This window comes from Catharus ustulatus, chromosome 3, assembly GCF_009819885.2.
Source record: "Catharus ustulatus isolate bCatUst1 chromosome 3, bCatUst1.pri.v2, whole genome shotgun sequence".
NCBI classification, from domain to species: Eukaryota; Metazoa; Chordata; class Aves; order Passeriformes; family Turdidae; genus Catharus; species Catharus ustulatus.
The window spans coordinates 118,467,264-118,487,776 of NC_046223.1; the positions used below are offsets into that span (position 1 = coordinate 118,467,264).

The following is a 20,513-nucleotide window of genomic DNA, read 5'->3' on the forward strand; positions in this document are numbered from 1 at the left end:
TAATCTGGGGGAAATGAATAATCTGAGGGTGAAATAATCTCAGGGGAAAATGAGGATGAATTTATCTCAGGGGAAAAATTAGGTGATATATTCTGAGGGAAAATGGGGGTGAAATTATCTGAGAGTGAAATAATCTGAGTGGATATGAGGTTGAAATAATCTGAGGGGAAAAGGAGGGTAGAATAATCTGAGGGGAAAATAAGGATGAAATAAAATGGGGGAAATTAAAATTAAATAATCTGCAGGTGAGATAATCTGAGGGGAAATTCGGATGAAATTATTTGAGAGGAGAATGAGGGGAAAATTATCTGAGAGTGAAATAAATTGAGGGGGAAATGAGGGGGAAATAATCTGGGGGTGAAATAATCTGGGGAAAATGATGGAGAAATTATTTGAGTGTGAAATAATCTGGGGGGGGAAATGAGGGGAAAATAATCTGAGAGTGAAATAATCTGAGGAAAAATGATGGTGAAATGATCTGAGAGTGAAATAATCTGGGGAAAATGATGGAGAAATAATCTGAGGGTGAAATAATCTGGGGAAAAATGAGGATTAAATGATCTGAGGGGAAATGAGGGTAAAATAATCTGAAGGTGAAATAATCTGAAGGTGAAATAATCTGGGGAAAATGACGGTGAAATAATCTGAGAGTGAAATAATCTGGAGGAAATGAGAATTAAATTATCTGAGGGGAAATGAGGGTAAAATAATCTGAAGTTGAAATAATTGGAGGGGAAAAATTATGGAGAAATGATCTGAGTGTCCTTTTCAAAACCTCCAATATTTCCAGCTGTAAATAAGGCCTCTCTTTTCCTGAGGGATCTGTTTTTTCTCAAGGAGATGAAATCCATAATGAAACTAAAATATTGCCCCTCTGTCAGAGGCTTTTAATAACTGCAATAAAAGCCAGTTAAAGTACTGATCTGCATTGATTTTTGCTCCCCTGTGTTTTTAAATATAGCTCCAAAGCGTTCAGTGGGGTAAATGATTTTCCTTTCAGCTCCTTCCAAACATCTCACTGAAAAGCTGTGATTTGCAGGTGGATTTATGTCTGAAAATGAAAAAAAAAAAATTGGGATATTGTGGGGAGAGAACAGGCTGGGAGAGCTGGGAATACTGCAAAAAGTAGAAAAAAATTGGGATATTGTGGGGAGAACAGTGTGGAGAGCTGGGAATGTTACACAGAAGAAGAAAAAATTTGGGATATTGCGTGCAAAACAGGTTGGGAGAGCTGGGAATGTTGCACAAAAAAGAAAAAAATTGGGGTATTGTGGGAAGAACAGTGTGGGAAAGCTGGGAATGCTGCACAGAATTAGAAAAAAATTTGGGATATTGTGGGGGGAGATCTGAGAATGTTCTCCTGGAGAAGCAGAAAAAATTTGGGATATTGTGGGGGGAGAACAGGCTGGGAGAGCTGGGAATGTAGAAAAAATCTGGAATATTGTGGGGAGAACAGTGTGGGAGAGCTGGGAATGTTCTGGAGAAGCAGAAAAAAACTGGGATATTGTGTGGAGAACAGAGAACACTTCTGCCAAATTGTGGGCTCAGAAACTCCTGGGGTCGAGTTTAAATCAGGAAAGGTCAGGGATGGGGTTTGGGGAACAGGGAGATCTTTTTAGGTTGCACAGAAGCAGAAAAAAATTTGGAATATTGTGGAGGTGGATCTGGGAATATTCTCCTGGAGAAGGGAAGGATCCAGGGAGAATCTCCAGCACATTCCAGAGCCTCAAGGGGCTCCAGGAGAGCTGTTTTTATCTTGGTAAGAAATGTTGGGCTCTTCCCCCTGGCTGGAGCCACTCCCAGTGGGATGCAGTAATTTTATCAGTGCCACAGTGGGACTCAATGGCCATGAGCAGAAAATGACTGGCTGGAGGAAGGATGGGCTGTGAAAAGATAAAGAACAATGCCCTGCCTGGTTTCAATGGATGCCCATTAGCAGAATATCTCCCACGGAGATCAGGATCACTGCCCCACCCTCAACAGATGGTGATTTATCACACTCTGGACTGTAACCTGTGGTTTATAATGGTGAAATTACCCTGGGAGGGTTTTTAGGGCTGGGCTGGAATTCCCAGAGCAGCTGGGGCTGTGTCCAGGGGGGCTGGAGCAGCCTGGAAAAGCTGTTGGGGTTGGAATGGGATCATTTTTAAAATCCCTTCCCACCCAAACCATTCCACAACCCCACGATGTGATCACTCTGGGTGGGAGAAGCTCCTTTGTTCTGCTCTGGGATTGCTCCTTTGTCCCTAAAATCAGGATTTTTCCCCCCCACTCTCACATCAGAGTTGTGATAACACCAATCAGCTCCTGCCAGCAGCCTCCCATTCACAAAAAGCTCCTGCTCAGTAAAAAGGAGCAGCTCAGAGCCTTTTTGCAGCTGAAGAGGGTCAAGGGATGATTTCTGCACCCTGGCTTGCTCAGGCTCATTCAGCCCCTCTCTGTTCTGGAGCATTTTACACCAAAAAAAAACAGAATTTCCTATTTTTTTCTCTCTCTTTTTTTTTTTTCCTTACCATTCAGAAATTGTTTTCTGTTTTTTCTTTTTGGTTTTGTTTTGTCACTGAGACCCCTTGCTGCTGAAGTCAATAATGAACATATGGCTGGGAACAGGCAGCCAAAAATAAAGGAATAAAAGGATGGAGAGAGCAAATTTCCCAAACATTTAGGCAAAGGAACATCACTCAGTAAAACACAGATTTCAGATCTCTGAGAGGAGAAACCACAAGGGCCAAATTAGATTTTTTTGTGAGGGCTTAATTGTGGCTTTTGTGTGGGTTTGTAATTTTTTTAATTTGAATTTAAGAAGCAGAATGGTTTTGCTGTGAGCATTTGAGGGTGAGGTGGGGGGAAGAGCACGAGGTTGTTCTGATTCCCCTGATCAAAGGTGAAGTGGTTTTATTGCTTCAGTGCTGATTTTTATGAGGTTGTGGAGTAATCTTCATTAATTGGAAGGTTTTTTGTGGATAATAGACACTGGAGAATTTTAGGGACTGTTTGTTGGTTTTGTGTAACTTTTTTTTATTAATTTTTAGAGAGTATTTAAATTTAAATTGTTTTTAGCTCTACATAGCACTGTTTGTTTTTTAGTTTAATTTTAGGGTGGTGAGTGCTTTAGTGACTTCTATTAAAAATTCATTTTTGTTTTTTATTGTGACAACATGTGTTTTAATACTGATGGGTTTTGTACAACAGAGAGACAGATGATTGCTATTTATTTTTTATTTTTAGTAAAAATGATTGAGTTTTCACTTTGCAACACAGTTCTTTTAATTTTTGTGTGATTTAAAGGTGCAATTAAGTTTTATTTTTTGGGGCTAAAAGCTACAGGGTTGGGTTATCAAAACCAGGGTGGAGTTGTTGAGCTCACTGATTTTTTTTTTTGGTGGGGAGAGGAGACTTTTGAATTTCTGCACTGCAGAAATGGTGAGATTGGGATGATGAAAAACACTTTATTTCATTACTAAAAAAAGGGGAAAACCTGGGAAAAGCAAAGGTGGAATTGAGAGCAGATGGATGGAGGAATTCTCCCGGGTTTTTTTGGGACCTGCAGATGGGGCTGCTCGGGGCACTGAGCACAATCTGGACAGACCTGTCTGGGTTTGTGTCTGGGTCAAACCCTCTCCAAGGTCAGCCTGATCCCTCTGCAGGACCTTCCCAAACCTTCCCTGGAGATAAACACATCATTGGAATAAAGTAAACTGCAGCATAAATACACTGGGCTGGGTTGTAAATACAAATCGTGGTATTGGCTTTTCACAAATACTAGAAATAATGCTCAAATATTAGAAATAATGCTCAAATATTAGAGATAATGCTCAAATATTAGAGATAATACTCAAATATTAAAGATAATACTCAAATATTAAAGATAATACTCAAATTTTAGAAATAATACTCAAATATTAGAAATAATGCTCAAATTTTAGAAACAATACTCAAATATTAAAGATAATACTCAAATTTTAGAAATAATACTCAAATATTAGAAATAATGCTCAAATTTTAGAAACAATACTCAAATATTGGAGATAATAATCAAATATTAGAGATAATACTCAGATATTTGAGATAATATTCAAATATTAGAAATAATACTCAAATATTAGCATTAATGCTCAAATATTAGAGATAATACTCAAATATTAGAAATAATGCTCAAATAGTAAAGATAATACTAAAATTTTAGAAATAATACTAAAATATTAAAAATAATACTCAAATATTAGATATAATACTCAGATATTAAAGATAATGCTCAAATATTAAAAATAATGCTCAAATATTAGAGATAATACTCAAATATTAAAAATAATACTCAAATTTTAGAGATAATACTCAATTTTTGGAAATAATACTCAAATATTAAAAATAATACTCAAAAATTAAAAATAATAGTCAAATATTAGAGAAAATACTCAAATTTTAGAAATAATACTCAAATATTAGAGATAATACTCATATATTAGAGTAAATGCTGTATGTGTAGTGTTAAAATGGTTTTTAAGATCTAATTTTCTTCAAAAATTGCATAAACTAATAAAATGTCTCTGTAGGAAGTAAACTGCCTGCTTAATTAGATGACACCCAATAAAAACACCTGTTAATAATGTACCAATTCCCAACCATCTGTAAAAAATTAAAAACCACAACCCAAATTCAAACTAAAAATAAAAATAAATTAAAAAACCCCGACCAAGAAATGCAGGTGCTCTAAAAAAAAACAAAACTCAAAAAGTAGCCGTGCAAAAGTTGCTGAAAAATGGAAAATAATTTATAGAAAAGTTTGGAAATGCAGGATAAATCTGTAAATACATCCTCACAGGTTCCTGCTCTGCCTGTGGGGAGATTTCTGTGTTTATATGGAAAACCAGGAATTTTTTTATTTAGGAAAAGTCCCTTTTGTCCTGTGAATTTGGGGATTTTGAGGCTGCTGGGGAAGGGAGGAGATGGAGAAGCTTCACAGCTTTTCTTACCTGACACTCAGAGGGAATTCCAGAACAATCTGAGGTGTTTTAGGTGCTGGAGAACTGAGCCTCTTCCATCACAATTTCCTTTGATGATTCCCACAACAGGAAATTTGGGCAGCTAGAACGTGCCAGGAGCTGCAAGGGTTTTGTTGTGTGGGTGTGGATGGTCAGGAAAGCTGCAGGAATTCCCTGGGATGTTCTCGTCCCTCCCTTGGTCTTGGGATGTTTTACAGGGGATGGAAATTTTGGAATCTTCAGGAGTTTCTGCATTCAGTCACATCCATGGGAGGTGAGGAACAGATTTGGGATTGTTCAGGTTGGAGATGATGGAATCCAACCATTCCCAGCACTGCCAAGGCCACCCTGGATCCATGGATTTAAATCCCTCCAGGGATGGGGACTCCACCCTGAATCCCTGGATTTAAATCCCTCCAGGGATGGAAACTCCACCATGGATCCATGGATTGAAATCTGTGCAGGGATGGGGACTCCACCATGGATCCATGAACTCCCAAATCCCCACGGATTTAAATTTTTCCAGCGATGGGGACTCCACCATGGATTCATGGATTTAAATCCCTCCAGGGATGGAAACTCCACCATGGATCCATGAGCTCCCAAATCCAAATGGATTGAAATCTCTCCAGGGATGAGGACTCCACTATGGATCTGTGAGCCCTCAAATCCACATGGATTTAAATCCCTGCAGGGGTGGAAACTCCGCCATGGATTTGTGAGCCCCCAAATCCCCATGGATTTAAATCCCTGCAGTGACGGGGACTCCACCATGCATCCATGAGCCCCCAAATCCCCATGGATTTAAATTGTTCCATGGATGGGGACTCTAGGGATCCATGAACTCCGAAATCCCCGTGGATTTAAATTTTTCCTGCAATGGGGACTCCACCAGGGATCCATGGATTTAAATCCCTCCTGGGATGGAAACTCCACCATGGATCCATGAGCTCCCAAATCCAAATGGATTTAAATCTCTCCAGGGGTGGGGACTCCACTGTGGATCCCCATGGATTTAAATCTCTGCAGGGATGGGGACTCCACCATGGATCTGTGAGCCACCAAATCCCCATGGATTTAAGTTGTTCCCTGGGTGGGGACTCTACGGATCCATGAGCCCTTGGATGGGGACTCTACGGATCCATGAACTCCCAAATCCCCATGGATTTAAATTTTTCCAGCAATGGAGACTCCACCAGGGATCCATGGATTTAAATCCCTCCAAGGATGGAAACTCCACCATGGATCCATGGATTTAAATCCCTGCCGGGATGGGGACTCCACCATGGATCCACATCCCCCCAAATCCAAATGGATTTAAATCTCTCCATGGATGGGGACTCTACAGATCCATGAACCCCCAAATCCACATGGATTTAAATTTTTCCAGGGAAGAGGACCCCACCACTGCCCAGCCTTCCCAAGCAGGAATTATTCCCAATATCCAACCTGAACCTCCCCTGTGTATCTTGAGGCTTTTCCCCCCTCCTGTATCGAGCTCCTGGAGGGAATATTGGCACAAATATTGGAATGGACAGGAAGCTGCTCTGTGAGAATGGAAATAAAGATAAAACAGTACAAAATCAACTTCCCACCTCCACCTAAACCTGCCACATAAATTCCCTGCCTCCTGTTCTGCAGACACCCCGAGGCTGGGGTGCCATCCTTGAAAAACCCTGGAGCTGGGCGACTTCCAAACGGGATTTGCATCCTGGCAGGTGCCGAGTTCCGCCGGCCTTCCAAAGGCACGGCAAAGGCACCCTGGAACCCGCCGCTCCTCAGTCACTGGGCCATTGTCTGCGCTGCTGAATACAGATCCTATCTCAGGCTTTTAATTAGCCAGGCATTGACGAGCCAGAGAGAGGGGGGAGATGCAAATGGGGGGCAGGAAAATGGAGGCACGAGCCGCTGGTAATGCACGCAATTAAAGCGCTAAGTGATTGTTCCTTCCCCGCCGAGCGCGAGTGTCACTCAAGGCAGGAGCTTTCGAGTGCTATAAATAATCCAGCTGATGGAGATAAGGGATGGAGTGTGGGGAGCTCAGATAATGCTGGTCTTACTCACAATTTGAATTTAATCGTCTCCTTTCACGCGGAGAAGGAGCCGATTCTCGGATCGGGTTGGGGGGCGCAGTCGCGGCTCTGCGCTGCTCATTCAGAAATAGCTTTGGGTGACCTTTACTCTGAACATTTCAGTGAATTGCTCTCAAAAATTGCTGCTTTTATGCCCTAACTGGTATCTCCTCCAGCAGTTGGAACACCTGGAGAGTGAGGAGATTAAAGGTGGCCACTGAACCTTGGGGCTGCGGAGCGTTCGAGTGGAATCCCATGAAATCCTCTTGTGAGAGCTGCAGATTTGGGGTGGTTTTTGAAGCAGCTTTCTCAGTCTGATTAAAACCTCCAGGGATGGAGGATGGGGACCCCAAATCCTCAGAGCTTTCTCAGGGGTTTTCTGATTTTTAAAGGTTTTTGCAGGAGCAAAATGGGGAAATATTGAAATTCAGGGCGTCACCTCCCGATTCCATCTCCTGTCCCCTCCTTGGAATGAGAGGATCTTTCCCAAATCGAACCATTCCACAATTCTGGGATTATATTCTGATGTAACAGAGGTTGGCTTTTGGTTTCCTATAATCCTGGACAACAGTTGCAATGTATTTGGTGGGAGTTGAAAAAAAAATAATTACATAGTTATTATTTACTGTGAAAAAATCCTGAGGTTTTCTCTAATATCCCATGAATTGAGGAATGTTACAGGAAATGTTATTTTAAGGTGTGAACCTCCAGGTTTGAGCTCATCTTTTTATTACTCTAAATTTGAATTTAATTTTTTTTTTGTTGTTTTTACTTTCATTGAATTGCTGCAATAATCTCTCATATCCTCCCCATTGACCACAGCCCCAAATTCAAATTTTCCTTCAGCATCCATCTTCATCGTCTAAAATCTGTTAAATGCCTCGAGGGGGGGAGAAAACTTCAAGGAGGATTGGTTTAGCAGCTTTGAAGTTGGTCGTGCTTCCATTTGGAATATTCTGCATCTTCCAGGGATTCAGAAATTTGGGATCTGCCTTGCCTGGGTCATCTTTAACCTTTCCCTCCGGAGCAGATTAGCCCTGACTCAGCCTGGAGCTGATGGAAAACCTCCAGAGCCGCTATGGATGGTGGCCTCTGGAACAAATATTTTCGGGATTCAATTTGTCTTGGCAGGAAACGGCTCGGGAGGGTTTTTATCAGCCCCAGACACCTTTTAAGGTGTCTAATTAAAATAAAAAAAACCAAACCACCGCACAAGAAAAGGCTCCAGTTCCTCCTAAAGCTTGGCACGTGTTGGCATTTTCTACTTGCTTTGTTTCGGGAGGGAACTTAATCAAAAGCTGTTTGTGGATGGGGAGAGGTTAAGCCTGGAAATGTTGGGATTTACGGGGCTGGGGAGGAACGGCGCCGCTCCCTTATCTCGTTTGAAATTAATTACTGGGGGAATCGGCTCAGGAGTCTTTTTGAGCGAGAGCTTGAGGAATTAACAGGGAGATCTGTGGGTTTTTAAAGGCCACCAGGGAGCAGAATTATCAGCTGGGTTCGTGCTCTGACGTCAGAGGAGCAGAGGGGATGGAATTCGGGGTGGGGTGAGCAACCCCCAGCGGTGACCTTGGCTTTGCTGCCTGGAAAATAACGGGAATGTTGGTGAATCATCCCTCTGTGCGCGTGTTTGGGATTATTAACCCAGGCCCTGCCTGCCCTGCAGCGTTTTTTCCTCCTGCCTGGAGTGGTTTATTCATCCCATCCTCACCTGAGCCAGGGCACTGCAGCATCTCCTCGTTCCTTCTCCTCCTTTTCCATTCACTGCCCACAAAAGGTGGAATTTTGGGTTGCCTGAGCACAGCCAGGTTTGTTTTCCTGACCCTGGGGTCACAACCCTGCTCTGGAAGGAGTGCAGGGAGTTGGGTTTTCCTCTCTTTGAGTCTGGAGTGTGAGGGGAAATGGAATTGATCCATGAATCCAACAGGAGCCTTGGAGCTGCCCCTGGATCCCTGGAGGAGCCTGGGATCGCGGGGTTGGAATTGGATGAGCTGTGAAATCCCTCCTTGCTCTGATTCCATGCTCCAGACCTTGTTTTATCTCCCAGACTGGCTCCAGGTTGTGTCTGAGCGCCTCTGGAGGCTGAGCTGCCTGGAAAACCGATCCCATGTTCCACCTCTGCTTCCCTGGAGCTGCTCCAGGCTGGATCCAGCCCTGCTTTAGGCGGGGAATCAACCAGGAAAAACCTGGCTTATTGTGATCCCTGCCCTTTTTACCATCCTGCTGCTGGGTCTGGTGTGCCTTGGAGCTGGGCTGATCCACTTTGGGGATTTGATCCTGGAGAAGTTTGGGGTTGGGAAGCACAGGGAGCCAGCAGAGCTGCTGGGAGAGCTGGGAATGTTCAGCTGGATCAGGGAAGGATCCAGGGAATCCTTGGAGCTCCTTCCCGAAGTAAAGAGGCTCCAGGAGAGCTGGGATTGGGAAAAGGGACAGAAGAACAGGACACAGGGAATGGAGAGCTTGGGGAAGGAATTCCCACAGAATCCCTGGGAGTGTCCCAGGAAAGGTTGGAACACCCTGGAATGGGATTGAAGGTCCATGGATCCCACCCAAACCATTCCATGACTCCAGCAAAGCCCTGGGGCAGCAGCTGGTGGGGTCTCACCTTTTCCAACTGGGAATTCCTGTGGGGATAACCCACTGGAGAGGGATCAGGCCCTGCAAATCAGGAATAAATCCAGGATCAGGTCTGGCATAACGAGGCCGTGTCATCATTTAATTTAATCCTGGCTTGGTTCAGGGTGCCTCGCCTGGCTCCTGGTTTTACTTCTCCTTTGACTTTAATGGTCATTCCTGAAATTTAATCTGGGAAAAACCCAGCCTGGGTGCTCCGTGCAGGATTCAGGCAGGGAAATCAGAGCCACACTTTGTTCTCTGGGCTTGCTCAGAGTGGAGATTAACACAGAAAAACAGAATAAATCCGTTTTTTCCCGTTGTTACTCCAGTGCTGTGTCCCAGACACGCTGATTAATCTGGGAGCCGATGGAAGATCAGCACACTCATCCCTATTGTTCCAATCCTGAGCAGAGTCTGGGACAATAAATGGTTCAATATCCATTGAATGCACGCTGAAAAATACAGGGAGAGCGCAGGTTTGGCTCGTTCTGGCATCGTGAGGATTTTTTTTTCCTCGTCTTCAGATTTGAAACCCATAAAACAACTCAAGAATTCTCATCTTTACAACCTCAAAACCCCTTGGAAACGAGTTCAAGCTCCCAAATTTACCCTTTTTGATTTGACTCTTTTCTTCCTCCCTCCATTTTTCATTTTGCAGGAGTTTTTTGAGAACCCCGCGTTCCGCCCCGACGGGATGAAGCTCTACCCCACGCTGGTGATCCGCGGCACCGGGCTCTACGAGCTCTGGAAGACCGGGAGGTACCGGAGTTACCCCCCCAGCACCCTGGTGGATCTGGTGGCCAGGATCCTGGCCCTGGTGCCGCCCTGGACACGCGTCTACCGCGTCCAGAGGTAATTCCCACCTGGAATGTTCTCCTTGGCGCCATTCCGCCTTTAATTCTGGAATTACGGCCCTTCGTTATCTCCCAGCCTTAAGCAGTAATTAGGGAAAGATCTCAAGGATCTCTCTCTGTTCAGGTTGGAAAGGGCAGGTGGGATGAGCAGCTGGGAAACGCCCGGAAATTTCCGGAGGCGCCACTTCCGCCACCGGCCGGGGAAAGCACCCGGGGCTGGGATGATCCTGAGGGGTAATGGATGGATTCCGGGATGGATAATTAATGGGATGTATCCCATGGTGGATAATTGGGTGGATCCCAAGATGGATAATTAATGGGGCTGATCCCATGGTGGATAATTCATGATGGATAATTAATGGGATTGATCCCATGATGTATAATTGGGTGGATCCCATGAAAGATAATTATTTGGGTAGGTCCCATGGTGGATAATTAATTGTATGGATCCTGTGATGTATCCTGTGATGAATAATAGGATGGATTCCATGATGGGTAATTAATTGAGTGGATCCCATAATGATCCTGTGATGGATAATGGGTGGATCCCATGATGGATAATTAATGGGATTGATCCCATGATGTATAATTGGGTGGATCCCATGAAAGATAATTAATTGGGTAGGTCCCATGGTGGATAATGAATTGTATGGATCCCATTATGGATCTCCTGATGGATAATGGGGTGGATCTGGTGATGGATAATTAATTGGGTGGATCCCATGATGGATAATTAATTGTATGGATCCCATGATGGGTAATTGATTGGATTGATCCCGTGATGGATAATGGGATGGATACCATGATGGATAATTAATGGGATGGATCCCATGGTGGATAATGGGATGGATCTTTGATGGATAATTAATGGGACAGATACCTTGATGTGTAATTAATGGGATGGATCCCATGGTGGGTAATTAATGGGAAGGATCCCATGATGGATAATTAATGGGATGGATCCTGTGCTGGATAATTAATGGGAAGGATTCCATGATGGATAATTAATGGGATTGATCCCATGATGGATAATTGGGTGGATCCCATGATGGATAATTAATTGGGTAGGTCCCATGGTGGATAATTAATTGCATGGATCCTGTGATGTATCCTGTGATGAATAATAGGATGGATTCCATGATGGATAATTAATTGAGTGGATCCCATAATGATCCTGTGATGGATAAAGGGATGGATCCCATGATGGATAATTAATTGGTTAAGTCCCATGGTGGATAATGAATTGTATGGATCCCATGATGGATCTCCTGATGGATAATGGGGTGGATTCCATGATGGATAATTAATGGAGTGGATCCCATGGTGGATAATTAATGGGAATGATCCCATGGTGGATAATTAATTGAATGGATCCCATTGTGGGTCATTAATGGGAAGGATCCTGCTGTGGATAATTAATGGGAAGAATCTCATGGTGGATCATAAATGGGATTGATCCCATGGTGGATCATAAATGGGATTGATCCCATGGTGGATCATAAATGGGATTGATCCCATGGTGGATAATGACCTCACCAGACATTAACACCTTCACTTTTGCTCTTACCTTGAATTTCTCTCTCACGGTTTCCCCTCCAGCAGGGAACTGAGGCTGCTCCATCCCTGGAAGATCCAGGGAAAGGTGTGGAGCACCCTGGGATGGTGGGGTGGGATTTAAGATCCATTCCAGGATTCCATGACCCCAAATTCTGAGAGCCACTCCTTATGATCCTTGTTCCCTGGGACTGGATTTTGAGGAAAATCCAGGAACTCCCTGTGTTTGTGTCCATCCCAAGCCCAAAACCTTCAGTTTATTGAGTGGGAGAGGCACCACTGACAAAACACCATTAAAAAAATCTCCCTGCTCCAGGAAATCCGGTGAAATGGTGTGGAAAAGGTGGAATCACCATCCTGGAGCCGTTTAAAACCCTCAAGGCCGTGATTTAATTCCCCGTTGTTGACGAGGTCGTTTCCAACCTCAATAATTCCCTGATCCTGTGAAATTGTTGTTTGTTTTTTTAAAAAATGAGCTGCTGCTAATGAGTGCTTGGAGGAGAAGGCATCTCTCAGGCTGCTCCCCCATCCTGCATTTATCCCAAATATTTGGGATCTTCATCATCCCCACAGCGCTGCAGAAAACGACAGGAGCGTCACTCACCTCCAGGGGTTTTGTTTTCCCTTGGGTTTTGGAGTTTTTATGGATTTTCCTCTCACTCTGATGGTGAGGAGGTGGAAAAATGAGGAAATAAAATCTTGGAATGGGGCAGAGCTGAGAGCCAGATCCAGAATTTCCCTGGAATTTCCAGTCAGCTGCTCCACAAGAAACCCAAGGAATGCAAATATTGGGAAAACAACATTTTAAACAAACCTGGCTGGAGCTGCTGGAAGATTTTCTCATTAACTTTAATAAGATCAGCATTTAACCCCCTGTATCCTGAATTTATTTTGCATTTTAATGGGTGCTTTTTCCCACCCCCATTTGAATTTCTGGGCTCCCCAGCAGCTGGATGAGCAGCTCTGGGTTGTCATCCACCTTTTCTTGGTTGCACTTCCCTGGATTTAGATAAAAACCCAGGACAGGATCACATCAGGATTATTTTATCTGTGTTCCTGGAGGGAAAATCCACCCAGCCTGGAGTTTTTGGAGCTGTTCCATAATTGTTATTCCCTGGATTATCCCTGTGGAGCTGAGTGTCCTCCAGTCACCACGTAGAGCACTCCATTTTCCCCAAATTGCAGCTCCTAGGAGGGAATTCTGTTCCCTCTGCAGGGTCTTTATTTACTCAGAGAAATCCCTGCTTAAGAAATTTTCCTTGGAGTTCTGGGCAGGAATTATCCCCAGATCCTGTGGATTTATAGGAGAAAAAAATAATATCTCTTTTTCCTTTTCCCAGTGAGGGACACAGGGAAGGAATTCCTGCCTGGGAATCCCCATCCCTGGAATTATCTCAGGAAAGGTTGGAGCAGCCTTGGGATGGGGTTTAAGGTCCTTTCCAGCCCTTTATTTTTTGTTCTGCAAAGTGAAAGAAAAATCCTTTTTATTATTTTTGGTTTGGGGTTTTTTGTGGTTTTTATTGTTGTTTTTTGGGATTTTTTGTTTGTTTTTTTATTTTTTGTTTGTTTTGTTTGTGGGTTTTTGTTTGTTTTACTTTGATTTGGGTTTTTTTTTGTTGTTTTTTTATCCCCTTTCCCAGTGGATCAGGTTTAAAACCCTTTAACTCCTTCATTTTTTATTCCAAACCCAGGAATTGTTCATGGGTGGGAAGGAAAATCCACCAGGACCTGGGAGAATCCAGGAATTCCTTCCACAGAGCTACAGGGGGATGGAAAACCAATTGATTGATTAATTAATCAATTAATTACAGCCCCAATTCCCTGAGCATCCCAAGCTCTGGGTGGGATTTTGGGATATTCAGCAGAGGAAAACTCAACCAGGAATGTTTGGGACAACCAAATGTTCCCAATTTCCCTGGAAATCTGAGGGATTTGGGATCAACAGGTGGGATTTTATTTTATTTTATTTTATTTTATTTTATTTTATTTTATTTTATTTTATATTTTATTTTATTTTATTTTATTTTATTTTGTTTTGTTTTGTTTTGTTTTGTTTTATTTTATTTTATTTTATTTTATTTTATTTTATTTTATTTTATTTTATTTTATTTTATCAAGCCCCAAGCTGGATCCCAATCCCCAAATCCTCCTTTCCCTCTAAATAAAATCCAAATTTCCTCATCTCCAAAATCAGAACCCCCCTGGGTTCTGCTCCCAAATTCCCTCCCAGCTCCTTTCCTGGAGATCTTCACATCCCTCCCCTCCACATTCCCATGGAATTCCCAGCAGGAATTTGCTGCACAGAATTTCCCCAGTTTTAAGTGAAACATCAAAATCCCGCAATAAAAATTTGTAATTTTTCCCCAGATTCCCCAATTTCTGATCTCCAGCAGCAGATGGTGAGGAACATCTGGATAATCCCTTTTTTTTCCCCAGATTCCCAAGTGAAGAACTGAGAGAAAAAAAAAAAATTTTTAGGATTGTTGAAGATTTATATTCTTTTTTTTTCCCCATTTTTCTGCTGCTTTCCCCGTCATTTTTTCAGTTTTTTTTAATTTCTAATCCAACCAAAGCCTTGAAACAAAGGAACTCAGTGAATTTGGGAATCCAGCTGTTAAAAATGTTGGTTTTTGCTAATCCAGCTGTTAAAAATTTGGATTTTACTCTTTTTTTTTTTTTTTCTGGCAGGGATATCCCAATGCCCCTGGTCAGCTCTGGGGTGGAGCACGGGAACCTGAGGGAGCTCGCCCTGGCCAGGATGAAGGACCTGGGCACACAGGTGAGCTCAAAAAATCATCAATCATCATTTAAAATATTGCATTAAATAGTTACATAAAATAGTTCATGGGTAATTTGTGTTTCAATTTGCGATAAAACGCAATAAAATGTTTAATTACGATTTTGAAAAATAATAAATGACGAAGAAAATCCTCGTTGGTCGTGTTGAGGGAGGTGAAGTCACAACAAGAATCAGATTTGGCTTTAAAGAAAAAAAACAGAAAAATCAGATTTGGTTTTTAAAAAAACCAAAAGAGTCAGATTTGGCTTTAGAAAAAACCCCAAAGAATCAGATTTCCTAGGATTTCCTGGGATTTTCCTGGGATTTTCTGGAAATTTTTCTGGGATTTTCTGGAATTTGTCTGGGATTTTCTGGATTGTTTCCTCGGATTTTTCCTGGGGTTTTCTTGGGATTTTCCTGGAATTTTTTCTGGAATTTTTTCTGTGATTTTTCTGGGATTTTTCTGGGATTTTTCCTGGGGTTTTCTGGATTCTTTTTTTTTCTGGGATTTTTCCTGGGGTTTTCTGGATTTTATTTTTCCCCTGGGATTTTCTGGATTTTTCCTGGATTTTTTTTTTTTTTTAATTTCTGGGATTCTTTTGTGGCATTTTTCTGGGATTTTCTGGAATTTTCTGTGATTTTCCTGGAATTCTCCGGTATTTTCACCCCTTCCCCTCCTGTTCCCTTTTCCCCCCAGTGCCGCGACGTGAGGACGAGAGAGGTCGGAATTCAGGAAATCCACCACAAAGTGAGGCCCTACCAGGTAAAAATTCCTTTTTTTTTTTTTATATTCCCTGGAGCTGAGGCTGTACCAGGTAAAAATTCCCTGGGTTGGAATGTCCAAATCTTGGGAATTTCCAAATCCTGGGAATTTCCTCTTCCTGTTCCTTTGCTGATGTTCAGGAAGGACCAAAAAAATTTTTTTTATTCCCAATAAATTTAATTCCAGCAGGAATTGCTGGGAAAAAAAAAATCTGGATCAGGGACCAAACCCCTCTCCCCATCCCAATTCCCAAACCCAGCCACAAATTCAGAAATTCCTTAAGAATTCCCTTTATTCCTGCTCTTTGGAATTCTGCTGCTTTCCTCAGGCTTCCAGGAGTTTGGAGAATATTCCAAGAGTTCAGCAGCTGGATTTTTTCCAGGGAATTTTATTTTATTTTATTTTATTTTATTTTATTTTATTTTATTTTATTTTATTTTATTTTATTTTATTTTATTTTATTTATTTTCTCCTCTGTGATGAGTGAAATATTTTGTATAAAAATGACCAAAAATCACAAAAAATCACAAAAATTCTTCCCAGAGGCTGCCCAGACTCCCAGGAATCTCTTCCTGAGTTTCTGCTGGATCTGATTTAAATTGTAAATTCGGGGAGGGGACAACAAATCGCTCATCCCGGGCTTTTCCAAGCGGAAAATTCCCTTTGTTTGGCTCAGCAGGAGCAGAAATCCTGGGAAAAGGGGAGAGTTTTCCATGGGTGCTCGTTGGGGCTTTGCAAACAAACAAGGACAGGCTCAGTTTAATTAATCACCGCCCCTAATTAACAGCTCTGCCTCGCTGCCTGGGCTGGGGGAAAAATCCGATTTTTCGGAGGCGTTTTTGGGAATTTCATTTCAAAAATGGAATTGTTGCTGCTGGGGGTGACAGATCCTGAGGGGTCTGGGCCTGATTCCTGAAAAACTGAGGGATTCTGTCAGGATAAAACACATTTTGGGGCTGGATAAGGGAAAAGTTCCAAGGAAGTGCCAGAAATTTAATGGGATTTATTCACAGGGAGAAGGGGAATTGTCCCAAACGTGTCCAGGTGCAGCCTGGAGGGGGATTGGAGCAGACTGGGATTGGGATTTGGATTTGGATTGGGATTGGAATTGGGATTGGGATTGGGATTGGGATTGAAGGTCCATAGATCCCATCCCAAACCATTCTGGGATCCAGGACACTCAGGATCCATCCCAAGGGATTTTTATGGAATTTGGGGATGGAAAAGGGAAGGGAGACCCTTCCTGGAGTCCTGAATTCCCAAAGAATTCCCAAAATTCGTTCCCAGAGAGGATCAGGATGGGGATGGATTCAATGCCAGACTGGGAGAGCTGGGAATGGGGGGAATTCCCTGGAAAAAGGAGGAAATGGGATTTGGGAAGGAATTCCCAGAGAATCCCTGGGAGTGTCCAAGGAAAGTTTAGAACACCCTGGGATGGTGGAAGGAGTCCCTGGAATGGGATTGAAGATCCATGAATCCCACCTGAACCATTCCATGGTTCTGTGCCAGAGGACACCATGGGGTTCCCAGCAGTGGAATTCCCATCTGGAATTAAAGTGGCTTTAGGGAATCCCTTCCTGTTGGCTCTGATCCATATTTATGGATCCATGGAATCGATTTGAGTCTCACATTTTCCTTTTCCCCTCCTTTTCCTCCTCATCCATCCCCTCCTGGATCAGGTGGGGTTGATCCAGAGGGAGTTCATGGCCAATTCCAAAATCCCATCTGGAACCAAACTGGGATTCAGCAAATCCAAACTGGGAATCAGCAAATCCAGACTGGAACTCAGGGAATCCCAGCTGGGATGCAGTGAATCCAAACTGGGATTAAGCAAATCCCGACTGGAACACAGGGAATCTCCACTGGGAATTCAGAAAATCCAAACTGGGATTTGGCAAATCCAAACTGGGATCCAGTAAATCCAAACCGGGATTCAGCAAACTAAACTGGAATTCAGGGAATTCAAATTGGAATTCAGAAAATCCAAACTGGGATTCAGCAAATCCAAATGGGATCCAGCAAATCCAAACTGGGATTCAGTGCATCCCAACTGGGATTAAGCAATTCCCAACTGGAACACAGGGAATCCCAGCTGGGATGCAGTGAATCCACCCTGGGGTTCAGTGACCTAAACTGGAATTCAGTGAATCCCAACTGGATTTCAGGGAATTAAAATTGAAGTTCAGCAAATCCAAACTGGAATTCAGCAAATCCAAACTGGGATTCAGTGCATCCCAACTGGGATCCAGTAAATTCAAACTGGGATCAAGCAAATCCCAACTGAGATTCAGCGAATCCCAACTGGGATTAAGCAAATCCAAACTGGCATTAAGCAAATCCCAAGTGGAACTCAGGGAATCCTAACTGAGGTGCAGTGAATCCCAACTGGAATTCAGCAAATCCAGACTGGGATTAAGCAAATCCCAAGTGGAACTCAGGCAATCCCAACTGGGATTAAGCAAATCCAGACTGGGATTAAGCAAATCCCAAGTGGAACTCGGGGAATCCCAGCTGGGATGCAGTGAATCCAAACTGGAATTCAGCAAATCCAAACTGGAATTCACCAATCCAAATGGGATCCAGCAGGTCCAGACTGGGATTCAGCTCTGTTTACTCCGATCCGTATTTACGGATCCATGGGATCGGTTTCAGTCTCACATTTTCCCTTTCCCCTCTTCCCCCGCGGCTCCCGGCGCAGGTGGAGCTGATCCGCCGGGATTACGTGGCCAACGGGGGCTGGGAGACGTTCCTGTCCTACGAGGATCCGGAGCAGGACATCCTGGTGGGGCTGCTGCGCCTGCGGAGGAGCTCCCCGGAGTCGTTCCGCCCGGAGCTGCGCGGCGGCGTCTCGGTGGTGCGGGAGCTGCACGTCTACGGCAGCGCCGTGCCCGTCAGCAGCCGCGACCCCAGCAAGTTCCAGCACCAGGTACTCCCCACATCCCAAATTCCCCATAATCCTTGGGATGTGCTTCAGTTCACTCTTTCAGCTCCGTTTTTGTGTGCAGTAATTTCACGATTATAAGCTGCACCATTTTGACTAAAATTTTGGTCCAAACCCAAAGTGCGGCTTATAATCAGGTGTGGTTTATATATGGACAGAGAATGAAAAGTTGCTGTTTTAGTTTGGAGGACAGGTGTCTGCTGAGAAAGGCAGGAGCTTCTCTTTGAAATGGAGAATGGAAACCCTTCCCTCCAAATTATTATAATTTTGAAATCAAGGGGCTCTCAGGCAAAGATATGGGAATTAGGAATAACAGTTCTTTACTAGGGAAATTAAAATAGAAATACAGCACTACAAAGAAACAAACCCCAAACCCTGACACAGAGTACAGCCTGACACCCCTGAGGAATTCAGTGTTGATCTCAATCCTGCAATATTCCTGCACCAAATTTTTTTGGAACTGATCTTTGCATTCTTGATCTTGCTCGTGGCTGACAGAACTTTCCTCTTTTTTTTTTTTTTTTTTTTAATTTTTTTCCCTGTTATTCCTGCCATTCCAGGGATTTGGAATGCTGCTGATGGAGGAGGCAGAGAGGATTGCCAAGGAGGAGCACGGGGCGCGGAAAATCGCCGTGATTTCAGGTACTTCTGCTTTTATCCCTTGGGGTTTTTTTATTTAGGATATTTTTATCTTAATCCCAAAATTACCCCACTGTGGGAGCACTCCTCAGGTCAGGGATGATGCATCTGGAATTATCCCAGGAAAAAAGCTGGAGCCTTTCCACCTCTCCCACATTTGGGTTGGAATTGATGGGATTTTGGGAACTGTGGCAGCTCCAGGGAGCTTTTCCAGGTGGAGCTGTGGAATATCCGGGATCCAGCAATCCCTGCTGGGCCTGGGAGCCTTGGGAATTCCCTGGGGAGCTCTCCCACCCTCTGGAATACAATAATTTAATATAAATCATGTTGTTCTTGTTGCCATAAGGATTTTAGGGGATGCAACAGCAGAGCTCTGATCCAGAGCGGGTTTTTTGGGGAAAAAAAAAAAAAAATCCTCATTTTCTGCTGCTCCACCAAAAAAAAAAACCCAAACAACCCAAAAATGAGAAATCCACAGCTGGGAGTGGAGCTGCTGAACAGCTCTGAAATCCCAGGATTTTCATGGATCATGGATGAGGATCAAGGTGAGGGTGGGGACAACGTGCAGGAGGAGCCGGATGCTCCAGGGAATTTCCTGGATTCTGTTTGTTTGTTGTTCCCAGAGCAGCTCTGGCTGCTCCATCCCTGGGAATGTCCAAGGAAAATTTGGAATAACCTGGGATATCATTTCCCTATTCCAGTTGGGTGTTAGTCTGAACTGAGAATTGCACCCAGATTCCAGAATTCCATAATTCCATCTCCCAATCATTTCCCTGTTCCTGTCTGGTGTCAGTCTGAACTGGGAATTGCACCCAGATTCCATTTGTATCCCTGGAGTTCCAAGCACCATATCCTGCAGTTTCTCCAGGAGGATTTCCAGCTGTTTCCTGGGAGATGCTGAATTCCAATCCTCCACCTGGAGATTTTATCCAGAATAAAAACACAGCCAGGAATTTTTTCTCCGTCAGAGGAAGGAATTTTGGGGTCAGAAATGGAATTTTTTGCTACAGGAGCCTGTTCAAAGTTAAATTTCCAGCAGGAAATGATTTTCCCAAAAGGAAAAGCACAGAATTTTGGGACAGGACAACATGGGGGGGTTTGAGTGAAGTTTCGGGCTCATCCCTTTGTTGAAAATGAGCAGAAATTGTCGTTTTTGGGGGCGAAATCGTCATTCCAAGGGGTTGGAGGAGGATCTTGGAAGGTCTTTTCCAACTCCAAGCCAGCTGGGTCCTGCTCACCTTTAGGGAATGAATTTGGGAAGCTGGAAAAGAAAATCTGGGATAAATGGAAATAAGGAATTGGTGCTGGTCTGC

At 43.4% G+C, this 20,513-nt stretch overlaps 1 protein-coding gene across 1 annotated transcript in view; it reads left to right on the forward strand.

Annotated features, from left to right (window-relative positions):
- Positions 1 to 20,513, forward strand: part of ELP3 (elongator acetyltransferase complex subunit 3) — a 73,596-nt gene that overhangs the window by 43,707 nt on the left and 9,376 nt on the right. The window contains exons 10-14 of the mRNA XM_033056068.2: positions 10,329 to 10,522; positions 14,767 to 14,857; positions 15,555 to 15,620; positions 18,319 to 18,546; positions 19,122 to 19,203. Of these exons, the coding sequence (XP_032911959.1) occupies positions 10,329 to 10,522; positions 14,767 to 14,857; positions 15,555 to 15,620; positions 18,319 to 18,546; positions 19,122 to 19,203 (661 nt within the window). The remainder of the gene's footprint in view (positions 1 to 10,328; positions 10,523 to 14,766; positions 14,858 to 15,554; positions 15,621 to 18,318; positions 18,547 to 19,121; positions 19,204 to 20,513) is intronic.